The sequence below is a fragment of the Arachis ipaensis genome, chromosome B1, assembly GCF_059453495.1.
Source record: "Arachis ipaensis isolate K30076 ecotype BB chromosome B1, ASM5945349v1, whole genome shotgun sequence".
In the NCBI taxonomy this organism is placed as follows: domain Eukaryota; kingdom Viridiplantae; phylum Streptophyta; class Magnoliopsida; order Fabales; family Fabaceae; genus Arachis; species Arachis ipaensis.
The window spans coordinates 46,111,164-46,135,170 of record NC_142436.1 but is presented as its reverse complement, the minus strand read 5'-3'; the positions used below and the strand labels follow the sequence as shown (position 1 = coordinate 46,135,170).

The following is a 24,007-nucleotide window of genomic DNA, read 5'->3' as shown; positions in this document are numbered from 1 at the left end:
ATATATAGAGAGAGAAAAAAAGAGAACAGCATATATGTAAAAAAGAGAGAAGTGTTTATTGTTGTTCCTGTGCATGTAATATCAGAGGCCATGCCTCTATTTATACACATATTACATTCATCTTTTAAACTTTTTTAATGTAATTTATTTTTAAAAATTTGAGTTGTCCATAATAAATAACTATCTACATATCTATTTTTATCACAACACTTATTTTTAGATGTCTAATTATGATTATGTCTCGATCAAACTTTACTAAAAAAAATCTAATAAAAAAAATTTTAGTGAAAAAAAAAGAATTTAGTATCCTTTGTGATAAGGATTGTCTTGTTAAAAACCTTGTCAACAAAAATCTAATAGAAAAAAAAACCTGACTAAAAAAAGAAGAGTACAACATCCTCCTCTTATCCACATTATTTAATATCTCATAATTAATACATTCCAAACTGATGTACCAATCTTTTAAAAGAGGATTTTGGAAGTGACTTTATAAACAAATCTGCTAGATTATCACTTGAGCAGCTCTGTTGGTTATCGATTGTTCCTTGATTTTGAAGATCATGGGTGAAGAAGAATTTGAAAGAAATATGCTTTGTTCTATCACTTTTGATGTATCCACCCTTATGTTGAGCAATGCATGTCGTATTATCTTCAAACAGAATAGTTTGAGCTATTTTATGATCAATCAATCCACATGATGATAAAATATGTTGGATTAAACTCTTGAGCCAAAAACACTTGCGACTTGCTTCATGTATCGCTAGTATTTCAGTATTATTAGAGGAGATTATTGCTATCATCTGTTTTGTGGACCTCCATGATATAGATGTATCACCATATGTAAGTAGATATCTTGTTTGAGATCTTCCTTTGTGTCGATCATACAAGTATCTTACATTTGCATAACCAACTAATTGTGATTTGGATTCATATGGAATAAACTAGTTTCATATCAATTGTTCCATGAAAATATCGAAAGATTTGTTTGATTTCATTCCAATGTCTTCTGGTTGGAGAGGAACTATACCTTGCTAGTAAATTCACAGCAAATGATATGTCACGTCGTGTATTATTAGCAAGATACATTAGTGCTCCAATGGCATTGAGATATGGTACTTTAGGACCAATGATATCTTTATTTTCTTTTTTAGGATGGAATTGATCATTTTTCTCATCCAAAAACTTTATGATTATTGGGGTACTTAATGAATGTTACTTATCCATATAAAATCTCTTCAAGATCTTTTTTGTGTATGTTGTTTGATAAATAAAGATCCCATTTTTTATATGCCCGATCTACAGGTCGAGACAAAATTTAGTCTTTTTAAAATCTTTCATCTCAAACTCTTCTTTTAGAGTTTTTATAATTATTGGAATCTCTTCAGGGGTTCCAATGATATTTAAATCATCAACATACACAGTAATTATAATGAATCCATATGCATATTTCTTTATAAAAACACATGGGCAGATATCATTATTCTTGAATCCGTTCTTGGCCAGATACTCAATAAGACGATTACACTACATTCGTCCAGATTTCTTTATACCATATAAAGATCTTTGCAATTAGATTGAGTATAACCCCTATTCATTAGATGGTTTAGATATCTTTAGTCTTTCAAGGATTTTCATATAGATATCACGAATTAATTATCCATATAGATAAGCTGTCACCACATCTATTAGATGCATATACCATGAGAATAAACTGACTAATGCAATGTTATTGCATTACTGTAGGAGAATATGTTTATTCATAATCTATACCAGGCCTTTATAAAAAATCTTATGCCACAAGTCGAGCTTTTTAGTATACAACTTCATTTTTTTCATTTCGTTTTCTCATAAATACCCATCTGTATCCAACAGGTTTTACATCTTCTGGTGTATGGACTGCAGGTCCAAAAACTTCACACTTTGTAAGTGAGTCTAACTTAGCCTTCATGGCTTCTTCCCATTTCGGCCAACCATTCCTCTGTCGACATTCTTCGACTATTCTTGGCTCAAGATCCTTACTTTTATGCATGATATGTAATGCCATATTATATGCAAATATTTCATTAACAATTATTTTATTTTGGTTCTATTTTTTCCTGTAAAAACATAATTTATTGATATATCATCATTTTCACAATTTTCAACATTTTCAGGTACCTAAACTAAATGTCTTCTGGCATTAAAATCACACCTGAATGTCTTTACTATGTCTTTATCCTTTTCAACAGGAATAGTATTTACCTCTCTTTTTTTTCGAGAAATTTTGTCTTTGGAACCGACAAGTCTACTACGTTTCTGATGTGAATTTGTTTCGGTGGTTATTTGTCCAACTGGGACATCAATTTGAATTGGAACATTTTCAGTTGGTATATATAATTTAGTTATCCTTTTTGTATCAAAAAATGCATTAGGCAATTCATTTGATATTCTTTACAAATGTATAATCTTTTGAACTTTTAGTTTATATTGCCCTGATCGAGGATCTAAATGCATCAAGGATGATGCATTCCAATTAAGTTCCTTTTCAAGAAGCTTATTCTCTCCCTCCAATATTAAAAATTTTGATTCATCAAAATGACAATATGCAAATCAAATTTTAAATACATCTTTAGTTTGTATCTCAAGATACCTACCTCACTATAGAGGGAGAATCATATCCAACATATATCCCCAATTTTCTTTGTGTCCCATTTTGGTGCGATAAGACAGGGCAATTGGATCATATATTTTACACCCAAATATTTTTAAATAGAAAATATTTGGCTACTGGCCAAAAGCTAATTACAGAGAAAAAAATTGATGGTAACTTGTTGGCCTTAAACGAATAAGTACTGCAGCATGTAAAATTGCATGCTCCAAGTAGAGGTTCGGAGGTATGTTCTCATAAATAAGGGTCTTGCTTCTCTCTTGTGTTTGCATTAAACTAAGCTAACATTTTGAAAATTTATATGAAGCTTGAATGGAAGATGGTGAGCAACGTTGCTTTTCATTAAGGGAAGCTACACTTGTTAGTTTGCATGTTCATCCATGTAATATTGCATTAAATGCTACACTAACTTAATCACACACTTTCATTACCTTTGAGAAGGGAGTTCAGTCACAGTAAGAAGAGAGTGGAATGGTTAATGGTTTGGTTAATTGGTAACCTAGAAAGAGAGTGGTTCGGTTAAGAAGAGAGAGAAAGAATGATTAAAATGTGTGATCGTGTACTAACTCTATGAATTGATATATCTAGATGTCTCTTTACTTAATTCTCATATGTTGAATTAAAGATGTCGTGATTAATCAAGACAAGTGGCCATACTTGTGGTGGAGATTAATTCGTAAGAAATAATTAGCCACAGTGGTAGTGTTTAATTACCAGTTCTCGCCGTCGGAATCTGAAACAAAGAAAATTTTACTGACATGGCGAGTAACATTATCACATAACTTTTCGGCTCTAAAACTTGTCTAACATTTATATATACATGCTCATACATTATATCATGATGAATTGCACCTCAATAATTTTCCAAATTCTTATTGCAGAATTCCTGAAATTATGGTGTAGAAAAATGGGTTCTTACACCCTATTCTTCTAATAGAAAAATTTTACCCTCAAAATTTTGTTACCTGTGAATAGGTAAGGAAATTTTGTCCTTATGGTGGATTCCAATTTTCAGGTATGTCCTTCTATTCCATCTTGTCCCCATTCAACCTTTACTAGGGGAATCAACTTTCCTCGCAACTCCTTGATGCTCCGCTCAACTATCTTTACTGGCGGTATGCGAAATTTTAATCTATCTGCTGTTACAGATTCTAAGACGTGACCATCATCAAGATTGTATTTCCTAAGTTGTAAAACATGAAACACATCATGGAGGTTTGACAAGTACGGGGAAAGTGCTAACTGGTATGCCACTGGATCGACTCTTCTATGGATTTGAAAAGGTCTTATATATCTAGAGCTTAACTTTTTGGCTTTAAGGCTACGACCTACACCAGTTGTGAGGGTGACTTTCAAGAAAACATGGTCTCTCTCTTCAAATTCTAAATGTTTTCTCCTCTTATCGGTTAGCTCTTCTGTCTATTTGTGCCATCAAGATCTTGTCACAAATCCTTTTGATTTGCTTTGTGGTCTCCTGTACCAGCTCGGGTCCGAAAGCATTAGATTCTCCCTTTCATACCAGCATAGTAGTGTTTGATATTTTCGACCATATAGCACTTCATATGGTGCTATACCAATATTTGCATGATAACTATTGTTGTAGGCGAACTCTATCAGAGGTAAATACTTGTTCCAACTTCCATTCTGATCCAAAGTACATGATCTCAGCATATCTTCTAGGGTCTAAATGGTGCGCTCTGACTAACTATCGGTCTGTGGATAATATGCGGTGCTCATGTGTAGGCTGGTTCTAAATGCCTTCTGAAATACTCCCCAAAACTTCAAGGTAAATCGCGGATCTCTATTTGACACGATGCTGGAGGGTACGCCATGTAACCGTACAATGTCTTGGATATATAGCTGAATGATCTAATGGGTAGAAAATGATCAGATTTAGTCAACCTATCCATGATTACCCATATCTCATCATGTCCGGTCGTGGTCTTTGGTAGTCCGAAGATGAAGTCCAATGTAATGGCTTCCTATTTCTATTGTGGTACTTCCTTTTTTTTAGTTGTGTCAATGATCACTCTATCTGTGAGAATCTCTTAATACATCACCTGTAGCATCCGGCTAACCCTAGAAAGCTTCGAAACTCTGTGACTGTAGTTGGTTGCTACCACTCCAGTACTGCTTCTATCTTTGATAGATCCATACCAATGCCTCCTTGGGACACCACGTATCCTAAAAATTTTACTTCCCGTGTCCAAAATTCGCACTTGGAGAGCTTCGTATACAACTTATTTTCCTTCAGAATTTGCAATACATTTCTCAAATGTTCTTCATGTTCACTTTTAGTTCTTGAGTAGATAAGAATGTTGTCAACAAAAACTACTACAAACTTATCCAAATAAGGTTAGAAGACTCAATTCATGTAATCCATGAAAATGACAAGAGCATTGGTTAATCCAAAGGACATAACCGTATACTCATAGTGACCGTATCGAGTTCTAAACGCAATTTTGGGTATCGGATTCTTTGACTCAAATATAATGATATCCGAATCTCAGATCTATCTTTGAGAAAATAGTCGCACCTCTCAGTTGGTCCATCAAATCATCAATCTCGGCAAGGGGTACTTGTCCTTGATGGTAACCTTATTCAGTTGTCAATAATCTACACACAGCTGTATTCCACTGTCCTTCTAACCAGTGCTCCCATGGTAATGCACTTGGGCATACAAATTTCTTTTCTAGTAACTTTTCTAACTGAGACTTCAGTTCCGCAAGCTCCAAAGGCGACATTCGGTATGGTTCTGCCAAGATCGGTCCAATCCTTGGTACCAAGTGGATAGTAAACTCTATCTCTCGCTGTGGGGGAATCTCCATAATCTTGTTGGGAAAGACTTCAGAAAATTCTCTCATTACTGGGATTCACTCTAAACCTAATTTAGTTTCAAATGAGCTAGCCGCTAAGAGAACATAACCTTTACATTCACTCCCTCTTTGGTTAATTGCTACAGAATTTAAATAAAATCCTAATGAAATGACCAGTCCAGTAGGCATACTAACTGATGGAATTAAAGTGATTCTTTCAAAACAATCCAAGAAAACATGATGAGAAGACAACCAATCTATTCCTAAAATTACATCAATGCCACTCAAAGGTAAGCATATTAAGTCATGCATAAAAGACTTTTCTTTGATATCAAAAGGAAATCTTTGGCATACTAAGCTAGTCACAGCATTCTGTATAGTAGAGTATGGATAATCAAATCATACATTATTCTAGAGGAATTTAATCCCAACTCATGTACACAACCTATAGTTATAAATGAATGTGAAGCACCTGAGTCATACAATACAGTTAGGGTATGGTCCTTGACAGTACACTTACCTCGGATGATGGGATCAGTTTCAGTGACATCTTCAGCTTTCATAGCAAACACCCTTCCTTGATATTGAGGTCTAGGAGGAAAATGTTCAGCCCTTTGTTAGGAAAAATCCATGGCCAGGTGTTCATACTTGTCACACTGATAACATACTCCTGTTCCCAATAGGTAGGGTCTTCCTACATGGCTCTTTTCACACCTAGTACATAGAATTCTGATGTCCTGTTGGGGGCATGTTCCTATGTCCTGTTGCTGATTATTACCACCCATGGTAAAATGAGAAGGAAAATTACCATCCTGTAGATTTCAGCGAGGAGGCTACCTTACCGCCTTGAAATTCTTCCCTTGAGAAGCAAAGTTGCGGTTAAAATTCTTCAGCAGGAAGTCCTTACGGTTTTTCCTTGGCACTGATAACTTTCTCGTGCATTCCTCAGCCAATTGGCTTTTGTTCACAAATTCTGCAAAGTTTTGGATCTCCATAAGGCCTACAGACTAAGCAATTTCTCTCTAAGTCTTCCTTCAAACTTGATAAATTTTCACTCCTCGAATTCAGCTGGTGCTTCCTGAAAGACTTTAGAGAGTTGGAACAACTCTTCGAACTTACAAGTGTACTCCACAATCGTCATGTTTTCCTATCTCAATTGCAGTAGCTCTAGTTCCTTGGCTATGCGGGAGGATGGAGGGAAAATACTTTTTATATAACTCAATCCAGAACTCCTCCCATGTAACTTTAGCATTCTCTTGGTCCAACAATCCGAGTACTCCCTGCCACCAGTGTTGTGCATCGTTTTTCAGCAGGTAGGTGGCGAACTCTACATACTGCCCCTTAGAAACTCTCTCACAGTTATCGCTCTATCTCTCGAAACTAGTCATCAGCTCGGGTAGCACTCATATTCCCATGGAATTGAGGCGGATTTACCTTCAGAAAAGAGGCTAGCGTCATTGGTTTATCATCGTAGGTACTCCATTCTCATGTCCACCGCCACTTTTGTTTTCATCTCTTGTTCCATGACTACTTCCACTTCCATTATGGCACTCGAGACGTTCAGCTACTCAGTTGGTGTAAACCACTGAGTCACGCACGATAACAGCCATAGCATTCATAGATTTAAGAATGGTCATTGCATCGGGAAAGGTCTTGTCATTCATATTAGCTCTTTGAGGGCCTCGCCTATTTGTAGCCATTAGAGTCCTATTAACACCAAATAATCAATATTAAGGTGATCAGTCTTAACATATCAAGTTAAGTGCTAATATTCCTTAAATGAATGCTCACAGACCTTATGCAGAACACATCATATAGATATTCTAATTTCATGGAATAAAATTAGAGCATGCGATGAAGCATGACCAGTCCATCCCAAGGCTCTATTAAGAACGAACTGCTCTAATACAAACTTGTAATGACCCAACTATTGACACATCATGACCAATGTCAATGGCTAGGTGTTGCTCATCGGAGGAACCTTCGGGGCTCTGAACTCAAAACAATAATATTACATACATATGAGTCTTTAGCGTTATATCAGAGTTAATCGAACGTTTGTAAGTTATAACCATAAACTGTCTCAATAATCCGGGTGAAAAACATAAATCATATAATGCAGAAAGGTAATAAAACATCATGATACATCATTACACATACTAAAAGAGATACATCCATCAAGTATCATCAAAAGACATGTACAACGTCATAAGAAAACAGAGTTACTACATGTTAGAGTATACACATACACACACACAACACATCTCCGACTCTAACCCACACAAGGGTTTCCTAGACTAGAACTCAGACTATTACAAAGACATAGATTCTAACCCTAAAAAAGACTATCAAAAGTGAGGAAAAATACTACTAAGAAAAGAAGGTCACAATACGATGAAATGTCTATCCAAAATACCCAAAGATATCGACTCAAAGATGATTGCCAGGGGATCCTCCTGGTACTCTTCCTACCCTCCCAGAATCTAAACCGTTAGAAGCTAAGTCCACCTCTAACTAGTCCACCTAAGAAGATATCTCCTCAGAAGGCTCAACCTCCAACAAACTAGAAGACGCATCTTGAACTACAGCGACATGTTGTTCCTAAGGATTGTCAAGCATATGGCCATGCTGAAGCATCAGAATCATCTCAAACTTGGCCATATCCTCATCCCACTATGGTATGACTTGCTTCGCTAAACCAAAAACAGACAAAGAGAAATTCAAACACAAGCATAGGTAGTATAACAGTAACCAAATACGATAAATGCAAATGTGCAAACAACATGATGCATGCTTATTCCTAGTATAGCCCATGAACTCATGCGTCAGTTGTCTACCTACAACCCGACGTTACCCGGAACTTCGTCTGAATATGGTTTCTCAACTCAGTCAGTCATGCATATCATAATAATAATAATAATATGTTGCTAACTGATAAAATGCGCGCCTAAAAGAGAAACAACCTTTTGGTGGGCGTCCCCACATAACATCTTTACCCGACCAGTATGTTTTTTCTGGTAGAGTTTCTCTATCCAGATAGTACGATTTCTGTGGTAAGGTTTCTCTTCTCGTCCAATACTTTTTTTAACTAGGGGCATAATAAATTTTGGGACTAGCTCTTATTTCTGCTTATTCTCTATTTCTCTATTCCTCTTGCTACTTCTTGCCTTCTCTTACTCAAAAGAGTATTAACATCCAATTTTCTTTCCTATCTTAATAATAGCGAATGATATCTGAAATGTGTAAACTTTATGTCCACACGACCGCCTCGAAACAATGTTCAAAAAATTAAGAATCATAAGTTTTTGTCATTACATCTCTAGTTACATAGGAAAAACCGTGGGTATCCTTGTTGGCCTTGCGACGCTGCACCTTGTTCATTGCAAGGTTGATATACGTTGCGACACATCTCTGTACTAGCTATATTTCTAATGAAGGTAATCTAGGGACTCTAAATTTTATTTTGGCTTTAGTCCTACTGCATTTGGATTAAAACAGAATTTTATAAAAAATTTTTAAGTTATTGCCTTAGTATAGGAAGAACCAGAGAAGACAGCAGGTAGCAACAATTTTTAGAAAATTACTAAAAATTAATTTTTAATCCAATGCCTCTCAAATTTGGTTTGGTTTAACAAGACTCGTCTATGTTTCATTTAGTTTTAGATTCAATATGATATCATTTTAAATGTAGAAGTTGTGCAGAGTTGAAAATCATTTTGTTTTAAGTGGTTCTAGTTTAATAAACCAGTGAGTTCATCCCCTTTCAACTTGCATAACTTATTCTCCAAAATATGAATTGTCATGAAATTTTGACTGACCATTCTAGACATCCCAAAATTTCATTTTTCATAAGTTGCAAATCAAAATTCGTCCAGAATTGAGTGATATGCAGATTAAACATTTTTGTTCTAAAACCTGAAAGACTGATTTTCTACATAAAAGGGCTATGAATTTTTTAGGAAATAAAATAGAGTTATCAAAATTTTATAAAAAGTTAATTTCACTTAAATTGAAGGTCTAGAATGTTAGCAATAATTCAATAAAGTGACTGTCTTTTCTACATTAAGTTCTACAGAATCTAATTTTAGTTCTCTTATAAGATTTTGGTCCATTAAGCTCTTAACCTCTTTTTAAACATGACCTACAATTCTTTTAGTTGTTGACACTTCTTATATTTGTTCTTTAGCCCCAAGAGCTTAGCTCTTTTTTACTATTCTCATTATCATCATCGTTATCATCATAGAGAGTTCGTATCATACAAGTACATCATCAAAAAGCAAAAACAACACCACAAGCATCATCGTCAATATCATTATGCATGCACATTTAGCAACACCCTTAACCATATCATCATATAATTCTATTCATGAAGCCTTAACTACACTTAGCCCTTATTCATTGTTGACAACTCTCCATGAAATCTTTTCATAGCTCTCTTTCGGCCAAGAAGTCCTAGACACCATCAAAAACAGATTTTTTTATTAACAATGCCATCATGGTTGAAACATGATCACAACAAAAGAGAAAAGCCTCACCCTCTTGAGCTTGGATTTTTGATTAGTTTGGGATATTGGAAGAGATGTTAGTAGTGGATTAAGCTAGAAGAAAAGAAAACAAAGTGAGATACCAAGAAAGGTTCATATGACCGAAGTAGAGAAGAAAGATGGTGATTGTGTTCCTCATTTACTTGCTGATTTTGAAGCACCAAGGAGGAGATGATGAGAGAATGAACTCAGTTCTCAGCTCTTGAGTCCTAAAAGATGATGTTGTGGGGTCTGATTTTTTCTTTTTAATGAAGAAAACTTGATGAAAAGATAGAAGAACTCACTCTCCTTCTCACCCACACTCTCTTGACTCTTTCTCCCTCTCTTCCTTCTATCACTCTCTCAAAAACCTCTCCCTCACTCTCTTGCTTCTCTCTTGTGTTTGAATTAAACTAAGCTAACACTTTGAAGATTTATATGAAGATTGAATGGAGGAGGGTGAGCAATGTTGCTTTTTATTAAGGAAAGGTACACTTGTTAGTTTGCATATTCATCCATGTAATATTACATTAAGGACTACACTAACTTAATCACACACTTTGGTTACTTTTGGGGAGGGAGTTCGTTCAGAGAGAAAGAGAGAGAGAGAGAGAGAGAGAGAGAGTGGTTTAGTTGAGAATAGAAAGAAAGAGTGATTAAAATGTATGATCATGAATTAACTCTATAGATTAATATATCTAGGGGTCTCTTTACTTAATTCTCATGTGATGAATAAAAGATGTCGTGATTAATTAAGACAAATAGCCAAACTTGTGGTGGAGATTAATCCGTAAGAAAATAATTAACCATAATGGTAATGTTTAATTATCGGTTCTCGTCGTTGGAATCTAAAATAAAAAAAATTTCACTATCATGGTGAATAATATCATCACATAACTTTTCGGCTCTAAAACATATCTAACATTTATATATACATTTTTGTTCATTATATCATGACAAATCGCACCTTAAAAATTTTTCAAATTCTTATTGCAGAATTTCTGAAATCACGGCACAGAAAAACAAGTTCTTACAATTTGAGAATCACTTGGTGGCCTCACTTTATTGTTTTAAATTTTATAGTAAAAGTATTAGTAAATACTAACTAATTAAAATTAATTTTTTATATTTATTCTCTTAAAAATACAAACACTCCTTGTATAAATAAGAGTAAATTACTATTTTTATCCACGAAAGTTCAAAATGTTGACAAATCTACCCAAGTAAGTTACTATTTTTATCCACGAAAGTTCAAAATGTTGACAAATCTACCCAAAAAAAACAAGAATATGACTTTCTACTCATGAAAGATGGTCTTCTGCTGACAAAATTACTCGAATCTTAAAACATCATTTAAATTTCCTAAATTCCTAACTTTAAATTCAAATTTTACTCTCCAACACCACCACTCCAATCTCAAACCCTACCAACTACAACCATCGTCACCGTCGTCACCACCACCATGCCACCATCATCGCCACCTCCTTCTCTTTACCACAACTATTAAACTATTTCATCTTCCTCCAATCACTGCCAACAAGCCCATTCTTTTTTTCATCTAGGAATAAATCACAAATTTCTTTTGCTTCATTTGGGAGAAAATTGTAAATTCCTCTTCAACAACTTTGTGAATGCTCTGATACTGCAGCCTACCTAGTTTTCCTTACCACGATAACAACCGTTACTGAAATCTCATCATAAAAAAAATAACAAATAGAAATGGTGAGAGAGAGAGAGAAATATATTAAGGTAGAGGGAAGAGAGGAAGGCTACGACTGAGGGAACCACAACCATTACTGCCACTGTTAAAAGATTCGAAAAAGAGAAAGACTAAACAAGAAAAGAGGGAGAGAAAGAAATAAGGCGCGATTGTGAGGAGTAAGGATGGAGATGACGGAGAGAGCCACTACTATCGCTATTGAGACAGAGACAGAAAATGCTATGTAGTAAAAAGAGAAAACACAGAGGGGAGGAGCTGTTGCTGGAAGTGAGATGAGCCACTGCCATGCCACCATTTGAATGTTGCTGCTTTTATTTTTGTTTTCTTTTCTCTTTGCTTTGGTTTTTCAAGCGAAGTTTTAGAAAATTTTTTAGTTTTGAAATCTGGAGATAATGAAACCAAAGAGAATTTTGAGGAGTTAAATTTTCTGTCATGGTGATGATGGATTTAGAAAGAGAAATGTTGGTTCTAGAAATTTTGGAACTGTGTAAGTATGAGTTATTGGGAGTGGTGGAAGTGTAGTGGCGGTGGCGACTGTGGTAATGACAGTGACAGTGACGATGACAATGATGGTAGTTAGGAATGAGATTTGGATGATGATAAAGAATTGGAAATTTGGGAGGTGGTGGTGAAGGATTAGAGGTGGGTTAGGATAGGTAAAGAGAGCAATTTAAGAATTCTAAATAATTTTTTAGGATTTGGATAGTTTTGTCAACAAAAATTTATTTTTTTATGGGTATAAAGTCAATTTTGTTTATTTGTAGATAAATTGATCAATATTTTGTTTCCTCTATAAATAATCTCAAACTCAATGTGGTTTGGACCAAAATTCAAACTTTGATTTTAAGAAGAAAATAAATACGTCCTTGATTTTTTAATTTGAAGACACATAAGTTGCTAACTAATTAAAAATATAAAAACGTCCTTCATATTTTAAAATAGAAGATATTTAAGTCCATCTGTCCAAAATATATAAGGACATATAGGTTCCTTAAATGGATTTAGATATCTCATTTTTTAAAAAGTGAAAGATGTTTTGTATTTTTAATTAATCGATGACTTATTTGTCTTCGAGATAAAGGGTCAATTTGGATTGACTTTTGAAAAAAGTACTTAATTTTTTCATCCTTTTAAAAAATTTTTTTAACAGACAAAAATTATTTTACATTTAGATAGGCTTTTTAAAATGAATTTTCAAATATTAAAAACGTCTTTTGCTTCTATTTTTTTTAAAGCAAGATATTGTTAGCTTTTAGAAAAAGCAAATAATTTGCTTTTTTAAATTAAAAAAACTTATTTTACAAGACGTATCCAAATAGGTTTTAAATTGTAGGGGTCAACGCGGATCAGATATGGCCAAAATCTCGATCCGATTGACAATAAAATCATCAGATCGGATTGGATCGAATCCAACATAATATTCGCAATTTTTAAGTTTGGATCCGCAGATTGGATCGGATCTCGGATATATCTGCAAAACATATAAATATTTTAAAAAGCTTATTTTTATTGAAAAATCAATAAAATTTCTTTTTTTTTCACTCTTTTAAACATGTTTATTCTTAAAATATTATTTAATATACTTTTTTTAAATAATAAAAATCAAGTAATACAATATATAATAATTATTAGTTGAAATAAAATATAAAAAATATTTATTTATTTATTTATTTTTGCGGATCCGTTGATATGCAAAATGGATATACAGATACGTACATAAAATTCGTAATCCGATCTTATTAGTGTGCGGATCGGATCCTTTGAGGATTGGATTGATATTCGCAATTTTTGGATCGGATTCGATCTATACTATTTTTTAGAGAAAATTTCACTCTCCTTCCCTCTGTTTGTAAAATATACATTCACCTCCCTTATAATTTTTAAAAATCCTCATCTTTAATTTATTTTAAATTTTTTGTGTTAGCTAATGTTAACTTTATCCATTTTTCAAGAAAAAATAAATTATTTTTTACAAAAATACCTTTTAGCAAAAATTTTATTTGTTTGTCATTAAATTTTGCTTATCAAAATATTCTTTAATAAATTATTTTTTATTGATTAAATTGTATTTTTACCAAAATATTTTTTTTAAAAATTAATAATTAAATTATTTTGTTTTAAGATATCTTTCAATAATTTTTTAATTATTAAATTATGATTTTACCAAAATTTTTGTTAACAATTATTTTTATATTTTACTATTAATTTTTCAATATCAATATATATTATTTTAACATTAAATAAAAAAATCTTAGTAAGATTATTTTTCCAATATCAATATATATTAATCGTTATACATATATATTAACAATGGTAAGATTTTTTTATTCAATATTAAAATAATATATATTGATATTAAAAATAATTATTAACAAAATTTTTTGTAAAATTACAATTAAATAATTAAAAAATTATTAAATACTATCTTAAAAAAAGAATTTAATTATTAAATTTTTTAAAAATATTTTAGTAAAAATATAATTTAATCAATAAAAAAAATTTATTAAAGAATATTTTGATAAGAAAAATTCAATGACAAAAAAATAAAATTTTTATTAAAGGGTATTTTTGTAACAAACAATTTATTTTTTTTTTAAAAATGGATAAAGTTAATACAAAAAATTTAAAATAAATTAAAAATAAAATTTTTTAAAAATTATAAGAGAAAAAAATGTATATTTTATAAATAAAAAAATTGTTATTTTAGCATCTATAAAACAAAAAAAAGTAAAATTTTCTATATTTTTTTTATGAAAGGTATTTTTTTAACCCAAAAAAGCTAATTCAAACTGGCACAAAAAATTATAAGCATATTTGGAAAAAGGAAAAAGAAGAAGAAGTTGTTCATATTGCTGTGCTGTTCTGAGTTTGGCAATTGGCGCCGTGAGAGAGAGCAACAGCTCGTGCCCGGTCTGAAACTGAGGTGGCACCTTACCTCTCTTCGTTTCCTGCCTCAGATTCAGATCCACCGTTTCAACCAGGTACCCTCATTAAGCTTCAATTCCTCATAATCATGGTTAATTAATAATATCAAATATAATTTTCCTTTAATTTAGTTTGATTTAGGCTTATTTTTCTTTTGCGCTACATGGTTCTGTATTCAGATTCAGATGATTCTGCTTTTTGCAGTGTGCATGGCTTAGGGAAAATATATAAGTTCATGAATCAGCTTCTGAGAAATATTTCTTAAGCTTAGAGGAACTTGTTTCAATTTTTAGCGAATTTTTCTTTTCCCTTCCCTTCACGTGTAGTAGATTTATAGGTATCAAACTATCAATTATATTATAATCATATATCATAATGCCTGTTTTGGAATTGGATCATGATAGCATGTGATATATCATATAAGTAGCCAAGTTAATGTATGACAGCATAGTTAGTATATAGCGATATGGTGTTAGAGATGAACTTGTCAACAATATAACAAGCAACGGTGAAACTTGTCAGTGTTAATGTAATCTTGCTAGTACATAGTAGTTGAATTTTCACCCTGTTGTAGTTTTTGATGGTTACATGGTTATTGTTTGAATCTTTGTGCAGATTATTATCTGTGGACTGGATTGCACTTAATAAGTTGGATATTATTCTTTCTCATATTGCAGTCTCTCTTTTTATTTTTTCTCCCCCGAAATAGTTCAGTTTTGAGGTCGGGAAATTTGAAGACTTTGCTTGAAATAAATGTAGGATTTTGGCTGGGTCAAGCTCCAGTGTCTTTGTGTTGGTGCAGTTATGCACCCACAGACGAACTGAGGTATCCGAATTGTCCTGGTGCCATTTAGGATTACAGAGATGTATGAAATGGCATGCTTAGCTTTTATGCTCCGTAGCATTTGTTTGGATATTTGAATGGTTCGGTTCTGATATCTTGTATAATGAGATGAAAAGGGCCCTCCGGCAATCTGCCTTTATCCTGATGAGGGAGTTATCATGGTGTTTCTTTGGCCACAAAATCGACTGGCGAAGATTGTTTCTTCTGGCGGCTGTTTTGACTGTATCTAGTATTTTGTTTCAGATTCTTGTACATAGGTATTTACTAAATGATCAGTCTCCTTATGAAAATGATTCATCACACCTATCTTTGAATAGCAGCACCACCAAAGAGGCAATACTTCAGCAGGTTCGCCTCAGCCTTCCTTACTCTGTTATTTTACTTAATTCGTCAAATGAAGTAGTACAATCAGTCTCATTTGAGTCAGAGAGAGCAGAAACCCGCCTGAATAGTTCAATCTCTAAGAGTAAAAGGGAGGAAAAGCTTGCTGATGCAACAAAAAATACAAGATTTTCACCACCTCTTGGTGTTCCTTCTTATAAGCAGGTAGAAATTGGTGAGACCTTGATCCTACCACCTTTTCTATAAAGTCACCAATAATTTGATGCATATATATTTCTCAGAGACACATACAATTGTCGCCACCTCATGAGGCCCTTGTGTATGCAAAGAAAGAGATTGATAATGCCCCTTTGGTTAATGAAGATCCTGATCTCTATGCTTCTTTATTTAGGAACATTTCTGTTTTCAAAAGGTACCTTGAATTTATTTGTTTTTATTTTTGGGCGCATACATATTCATCTTGCAAGAAGGATTGGTTTGTTGTTAATACTTATTAATATTCATGATACTGAATTGAAGCATTTTATTTTATACTTTCCTTTAGGAGTAAAACTGTGAAAGAGTTCACATTTGTTGGTCACATGCATAAATGTGTCAAGTTTTGCATAATAAGCTTCTATCACTGCACATTGATTTCCTTATGTCAAACCTTTTGAGAATATATTCCACTTGTGACCAATCCCCCTGTTTCTATGCCGTGTAAGCCTCTTTATTATGCTCTTTAAAACTCCTTAACATTCAAGCAAACCAAGAAAACAAGGTATAGACTCATCAAAGAATCTGAAGAATAAAGAACCAGTGCTTCCATTATCACTTGGTCTACTACCTTTCCAAAGAACCACTCTGCCTAAATTTAGACTTACAGTTCTAAATAAAATGAAAAGATATCATTCAGAAAAAAAAAAAGGGAAGTTTAATATTTTGTGTCAGTCACATTATTGACTGTGATCAACCTGTTTATCCATTAAACATTCAAATTTGACTATCGGGAATTTAAATATATCTTTTAATGTAGCTGTAAATTGTTGGACCCAGTTACTCCATTGTTTTTCTATAGTCATCCTCACTAAGCTTTCCAGTTTTTAAGGAATGAATATTGGCAATTGAATGATGTGATCTAGGTCTTTATATCTATTTTATTGTCATCATCATAACATGATAGAGTTTCAAGATTTTTTGAGCTATCTGTGTATTTCATTAAACTCTGATGCCATCATACACATTCAGCTACATTGTTTTAGTACCCCATAAATAAGTTTTTCATCTTCCTCAATGCTTTTAGTTCATAATTACCAATTTTGAACATTTCTCAGTATGAATATGATGCAAAACTTTGTTATTGGTTGCTGTTTATGTTTTTGGATTATGCTGCACCTTGGATATATGAAGAGAATTCTCTGTTATGTTAAAAACCATCTTGAATCAGTATTGTGCCTCAATTTTAGGAGCTATGAACTGATGGAAACGATACTCAAAGTTTATATATATCGGGATGGAGCAAGGCCCATTTTTCATACACCTTTCCTTAAGGGAATCTATGCTTCTGAAGGATGGTTTATGAAGTTAATGGAGGGAAATAAGCAATTTGTCACCAAGGATCCTGAGAAGGCTCACTTATTTTATCTTCCATACAGTGCACGCCAAATGGAATTAGCACTCTATGTGCCTGGGTCACATAACTTGAAACCATTATCGCTCTTTCTTAGGGACTATGTGAACAAGATTGCTGCAAAGTATCCTTTCTGGAACCGCACACTTGGGTCGGACCATTTTCTTGTTGCTTGCCATGATTGGGTATGGACCATGTATCTTGTTTCTGTAGAATTAGTTGATTCTGATAATGTGTCAAAAATTGACCCTCTTATAAGCATAAGCCCTTAAAATGTACAGAATTTGAAGGCTTACTTTGCTTTACCTTCTCCTGAAATTCAGCTTTTATATACTAGAATAAGTGTGGCAAGATTGATCATTTGTTAATCATAAAAGCTATAATATCTTGTCAAGAGTGAGCTCTTCATATGAAGTTTGATTTTTTTGGTGGAGGCAACTGAATGGTTTTATACACCTAAGAATTTGATTTTCCTAAGATTGACAATACTTAGTGAGTATCACAACTTTTTAATTATATTTTTTCTGCATCTGCATGTTTTAGATCAATTATTTGAAAGAATAAAAATAATTGTTTTAGCATAAATAGTATGGAAATGTTATGAGAGATTAGCAAAATATACAGTGTCCTTGTTTAATTTGCACCTCAAAAGTATGATCAATTGCATTTATGCATAGAATTCATCATCATTTTCTCATCTTTGTAGGGTCCATACACAGTGACTGGCCATGAGGAATTAGCCAGAAACACTATCAAAGCTTTATGTAATGCTGATCCGTCCGAAGGAGTGTTCCTAGCAGGAAGAGACGTTTCACTACCAGAAACCACCATAAGGGCACCAAGAAGACCTCTTAGACATCTTGGGGGAAATAGAGTATCGCTACGTCCAATCCTTGCCTTCTTTGCTGGAAGCATGCATGGTAGAGTGCGTCCCACGCTTCTTAAGTATTGGGGTGGTGGAAATGATGCAGACATGAAAATCTACAAGCGTTTACCTTTGAAAGTTTCCCAACGGATGACATATATCCAACACATGAAATCGAGTAAATATTGTATATGTCCGATGGGGTTTGAAGTCAACAGCCCTAGAATCGTCGAAGCCATATATTACGAGTGTGTTCCCGTGATCATAGCAGATAACTTTGTTCTTCCTTTTAGTGAAGTTCTGGACTGGAGTGCTTTTTCCTTGGTCGTGGCTGAGAAAGATATTCCCAAGCTGAAGGAAATTCTATTATCCATTCCTATGAGAAAATATATTACAATGCAAAATAATGTGAAGATGGTACAGAAGCATTTCCTTTGGAACGCAAGGCCAATAAGATATGACTTGTTTCACATGATCTTGCATTCAATATGGTACAACAAGCTGAACCAGATTCAAAGTTCACAGATGTAAAAATCGTTTTTGGTATCTATTTATATTGAATTTGAATGCCTGAGTTCTGTTTCGGTGAGATTCTGGATGGAATGAAAAGTATTCTTGATGGATTGGCATCATGCATAAGAATTTTGATTGTTATTATCTGGAGATGATGTCTGGAGAATGGTTATCATCTTTGGAATGAGTTGTGGCCTTTATTTCCAAGCCCATTAACCGTGAACTATATTGTTTATTTTGTACAAAAACTGAGGGAGATTTTTTTGTTTTTTTTCCTAGTTACTTTATCTTGATTTAGATTTCAATGTATAATATTAGTTCTTAATTTCTTAAAAACGAAACACAAAAGGAGGAAAGGAGGGGTTGAAATGGATATTGTTTTCTATAGATTCGAATCTATTTGTCGTCTTCCCTATTTACACCCATTGTCACACTATTCGAATCAGCAAAAATTGATAGGAAATCTTATTTTTAATGGCAAATTGAACGAAGGATTTTTTTGTTGCCATCTTAAAAGGTCACTGAATCATTCTAGCAGCCTCATGGGACGAAATGCAGTTATTTTTACAACCACAAAACTTGCCTATTAACATTTACATTAGTCTAATCTATAATACTCCCAAATTTATGGATGGGAAAAGGATTTTATGTGGGAATAGAATGGATGTGGAAGGAAAAGGTTTGGAAAAATGAATTGAAAGATTGGGAATGATATAAAGTTAGAATTTGAGAGTGTTAGATTAGGTTAGAGAATGTAATTTAGGAATTTTTGATAGTATTTTAAAGTGTGTAGTTTTATCTATCGAAACCTATCTTTCATAGTTACAAGTTAGTTTTAATATTTTTATTAATAGATTTGTCAGCGTCATAATATTTTACAATCAATTTTGTACTTTAGTCTTCATTTTCAAAATAATTTCTTCACCGATGGTGATCAAATGGATAAAGATCATTGCCAAAAATAGTGTCACAAGAAAAAAAATAATTACAATGCAAAAAACTTTTGAAAAAGAAAAATAACATTGCACAAGAAATTAGATAAAAAAATTGTTATGTTGATGTTGTTGGTATTAGTGTTGATATTAATTGAAGTAGAAGAGATGACTATGGTTATATAATAGAAGTAGCAGAGTTGGAAGTTATAATGATCAGAATAATGAAAAAGGTAATAATAGTAGTAATGGTTGTTGATCTTATTAATGAAAAGAATTTTGTGGAATTTAAAATCTCATAGATTATAAATAAACTTCTCATGAAATTAATTTTCGTTATTATTTGATAGATTTTTACAAATGATTCGTATGGTTTCAAAATAATAATTTTAAGAATCAAAATATCCCTTTTTTCTAGAAGTTGCATTGTCTTTAACGAGAATAGACGAGTTCATATTAGTCTTTATTTTCAAATATCAACAAACATTGGCTAATGTAGCAATTTTATTGCATACAAGACCAATCATTAATTCTTACACATTTCGTTTCTACCAGCTGAAATTCAAAATAATTTATTTCAATTTCATGTCATTTCTTTTTTCATTTTTGTATTCTCATGACTCGTCAAATTCTAAGTACTTGTTTGCCCAATCAAAACCAAAGGATCCTTCAGTAGAGAAATCAAAAAATTCGTTCACATCGAAGTTAATATCTAAATTTTCGTCACTCCCATTATTAGTGGCTCTATTATGCTCTAACATTATTTTACTGTCCTCCATATTATTGAGTGTGGCACCACTTTCTTTTGCTGTTGAAGTTGATGGTTCTCCTGCATTGGGATTTACTTTTTTGCACAAATGAGAATTCCAGTGGTTCTTTATTTCATTATCTGTTCGCCCTGGAAGCCTCCCAGCTATCAGAGACCATCTACACACACAAAGGAGAAGTAGTAGACTGTAAAAAACTTTTCATGAATTCAGAAAATTTTACTAGAAGAGGTTACATTAAAATCTTAGTTTAAAGTTAGAAATAAAATGAGTGTTAGATATTTGGATTTATGACATGCGCAAAAAAGAAAAAAGGAGAAGACCTTCAACATCAATTGTAAAGTATGCTTATTGAAGTATTCTTATCTTTTTTTTTTGAATAAAGATGTGTGTTTTATTTAACGAGCGAGTTTGAAATTTTTTTTTTGTCTAAATATAGAGTACCGTGAACGTGAATAGTAATTTCAATACTTTTAGTGCTTTTACTTTTAGTGTTTTTTTAACATTTTTAGTAAAAATTCCAGCATTTTTTTTTAAGTTTTAGTGACAATTTCAATTTTTTTTTATATATTTTCTAAAAGTGTCATGTCATTTTCAATTGTTTCCTTAAATTGCAAATGATTTTTTAATTATAGTCCATAATTAGGTCAACTTTTTGTTTTGTTTTGTTTTTTTTCAAATTCAATGATTTGATAAAAGACATAGGTCTCTATAATATACAAAAGAAAAAAAATATGTATTACTCAGCACCTACATTTCCCTTTCTTTTTTTTTTTTCTTCTTTCCATATTATCTTCTAAAATTTCTTATTACAATTGTGTATATATTAACAAACCTGTTTCCTAGAAGTTTGTGAAGCCTAAGAATCAAGTCTTCTTCTTCAATTGTTATGTTTCCCCTCTTGATATTGGGTCTAAGATAGTTTAACCATCTCAGCCTGCAACTTTTTCCGCATCTTTTTAGACCTGCCAGATCATACAATAATATATAGTAATACATGTTAAGAACAATTATAGTTTTGTTTATTTTGCTTGTAAATAAAATTGAGTTGGATCCAAAACAGAACAAAACAAAACAAAACATGTCTCTAGTCTCTACTATATATATATATTGATGACCTGATTTGACTGCAAGAGTCTTCCACCTCTTTGCACCATGAATTTCAATGAACCGAGCTAGTTTATCATCTTCTTCTGGGGTCCATGCCCCTCTATTCATCATCACTGATGATATCTTAGTTGACTTTTTATTATTCTTTGGAGCCATTAGTGTGTGACGACTAAGGCTTTTCCTTTCGTGTTTTAAGAGTACAAAGGTTTAATAAATATTTGTGTTTGGTTATGACATTATATCAAAGAAGGGTTGATTGGTCACTATATATGCATATGCCTTATTTGAAGGGTCAGTGGGTTCATGCATCTACCCTTCTTCCTTCCTTAGGATGGTGAAAATAAATAAATGAGACGCCCCAACCAGTCAACTTCCATTATATATAGACTAATTCTTTGGACTTCAGTTATAAATCTTTGTCATATTTAATATTTCAGATTTTTGTTACACATCTAAATCTTATTACCATTTAAATCTAACCAAATAGGCTTAATATTAACAAAGACCACTCTCATTAAAAGAACGTGTACACAGTTTCAAAATTCCAAAAAGCGTTATTTGTTTCTTTGCGCTCTAATATAAAAAACCATTCATATTTTCTATTCAAAACTGCAACAAAAGAATTTAAAATCTCTCTCAAAATCTCTCAAAAATCTTTCAAATTCTCTATGAAAACTACTACAAAATCCAATAGTGTGTTTGAGATCATCAACAAAAAACACAGAAAAAAAACAACAAAAATTCTTCAAGGTACTGATAAAACTACTTGTTTATTATGTTCACTTTTCCTCTTCGCATTTCTCGCATTTTTTGCATTTTTCGCATTTCTATTAGTTCGGTTTAAGATTTAGTGGACTGAGTTCGTTTATTTAGTAGATCGAATTTCTTTGATTCAATTTTTTATTATTTTTCTCTGTAACTAGGGCATCTAATGAAACTGTGTTATTAGTTTATTGGTTCTGATAAATAATTTTGGTTTATTTCTTAGTTTAATTGAGGTTCATTTGGATCCAGAAATGAATTGGATGTATTTTTGTTGATGATTGAGTCTTTTTGACTACTTGTTCAAATCTGAACTAATTTTGTTTCATTTTTGTTTTAATTGAAGTTCACTTGCTGCTGATAAGTACTGACCAAATTTTTTATTCCTTAAGTAACTTTGTAAGAACCCGATTTTTGGTAAACAGGCTTTTCTTGGTATTTTAAAATTTATTTCGCCAAATTTTGAATCACAGCCCAATAAAAAATAGTGAGGCTGGCCCAATGATAAAAAAAAAAATTAAAGAAAAATTGAAAAATTAAATAGAAAAAAGTCATTAATAAGGTCAAAATTGACTTTATGAGGGAAATTAATCCCCCTAAGTCAAGTTTGACTAGTAAATAATAAATATTAGCTTACCGTTAATTTATTTTTCTCACTAGAGACTTTCTGAGCCGGGAATTCACTTTTAGTGACGGTTTTGCGTCTGCCGAAAAAAAATTCTTGTAACCGAAAACTTTGAAACCAGTGGTAAAAATAATTTCTACCTTAGTAATTGTATCCAAGATTAAGATTAGCCATCTATTCATGATTTATTTCTTTAAGAATAAATCTTAGCCTTTAATTATTTTACCACACGATAAAATTTATTTTGAACCGAATTTCTGACTAGTATTCCGCAAACGACTTCTAGAGACCCCAAATCTTCTTACTTGGCATCCAAGTAACTTGTCCCTCCTTCTCAGCCTCTGAGCCAATACTATCTCAGTCTTTTACCCCTCATTGCTATGCTTTTAACCTCGAGTAACTAACTGCGGTTAATTGCGGCTCGACATGCAAGCGCCGACCAAGCTTTCTCGTTTTCACGCCCCCTATTCATTAAATTCTAGCCCTTTACCATGAAAATTCTAGCCCCTTTTACCATCTCAAATTCAGCAAGACTTTAATTTTTTATTTAAGGAAATACTGGCCACAAAATTCACAAAACACTTTACACATTTTTACACTCTTTTGACCAAATTTTTGAGAGAATGAGAGAAAATTTTTGCACCTATTCTCTGCACCCAAGCCCATATTTCAACTCTTCTTTCATTATTTTTCATGTGTTCTTCAAGGACTCAAACCATACAAGCACAAACTCTTGTCTGTTTTCGCTAATCTTTGCATTTATATCGAAATTTCGATTAGGTAAACTCTTGTTCTTTCTCCTTTTCTTTTCTTTTTAAAAATATTAGTCATGATGAATTTTTACTGTCCTCTATTTATATAGAACTCCTCTTGAAACACCCATGGGGCACGCTTAAGGAGTTAAAGAGATTCGAGCTCAAAGTGGTTGAATTTCGACGTTTTTGCGACACTTTCGGCCAAAAACGAAACTGCACCATCACCAGCTGTGATTCTGCCCTTGTGTGCAT

The 24,007-nt window shown here is 32.8% G+C and overlaps 2 protein-coding genes across 3 annotated transcripts; one reads left to right on the top strand and one right to left on the bottom strand.

Moving 5' to 3' along the window:
* Positions 1-14,522: 14,522 nt before the first annotated feature.
* Positions 14,523-19,229, top strand: LOC107629768 (Exostosin family protein). Of its 2 annotated transcripts, none has more exons than XM_088501400.1 (5): positions 14,523-14,687; positions 15,247-16,021; positions 16,099-16,229; positions 17,263-17,611; positions 18,133-19,229. In XM_088501400.1, the coding sequence occupies exons 2-5, from the start codon at positions 15,584-15,586 to the stop codon at positions 18,820-18,822; spliced, it is 1,608 nt and encodes a 535-aa protein (XP_088357526.1). In that variant the 5' UTR covers positions 14,523-14,687; positions 15,247-15,583; the 3' UTR covers positions 18,823-19,229. The 2 variants fall into 2 exon arrangements, with proteins under 2 accessions (XP_088357526.1, XP_088357527.1); XM_088501401.1 differs by having other exon boundaries at positions 14,554-14,687; positions 15,391-16,021.
* Positions 19,230-20,291: 1,062 nt separating this feature from the next.
* LOC107617852 (transcription factor MYB3-like) lies at positions 20,292-21,834 on the bottom strand. Its single transcript, XM_016319725.3, has 3 exons — positions 21,622-21,834; positions 21,339-21,468; positions 20,292-20,663 (listed from the first exon to the last, which is right to left on the bottom strand). The coding sequence occupies exons 1-3, from the start codon at positions 21,767-21,769 to the stop codon at positions 20,351-20,353; spliced, it is 591 nt and encodes a 196-aa protein (XP_016175211.1). The 5' UTR covers positions 21,770-21,834; the 3' UTR covers positions 20,292-20,350.
* Between the last annotated feature and the right edge of the window lie 2,173 nt (positions 21,835-24,007).

Bases quoted from the DNA above. Each gene is read 5' to 3' on its own strand.
- LOC107629768 (XM_088501400.1), top strand. From the start codon at position 15,584: ATGAAAAGGGCCCTCCGGCAATCTGCCTTTATCCTGATGAGGGAGTTA. The intron at 16,022-16,098 runs GTAGAAATTGGT...TATATTTCTCAG, and splicing joins GTGTTCCTTCTTATAAGCAG to AGACACATACAATTGTCGCC. The intron at 16,230-17,262 runs GTACCTTGAATT...CCTCAATTTTAG, and splicing joins AACATTTCTGTTTTCAAAAG to GAGCTATGAACTGATGGAAA.
- LOC107617852 (XM_016319725.3), bottom strand. From the start codon at position 21,769: ATGGCTCCAAAGAATAATAAAAAGTCAACTAAGATATCATCAGTGATG. The intron at 21,469-21,621 runs GTCATCAATATA...ATGATCTGGCAG, and splicing joins GACTCTTGCAGTCAAATCAG to GTCTAAAAAGATGCGGAAAA. The intron at 20,664-21,338 runs GTTTGTTAATAT...TTGTGTGTGTAG, and splicing joins CACAAACTTCTAGGAAACAG to ATGGTCTCTGATAGCTGGGA.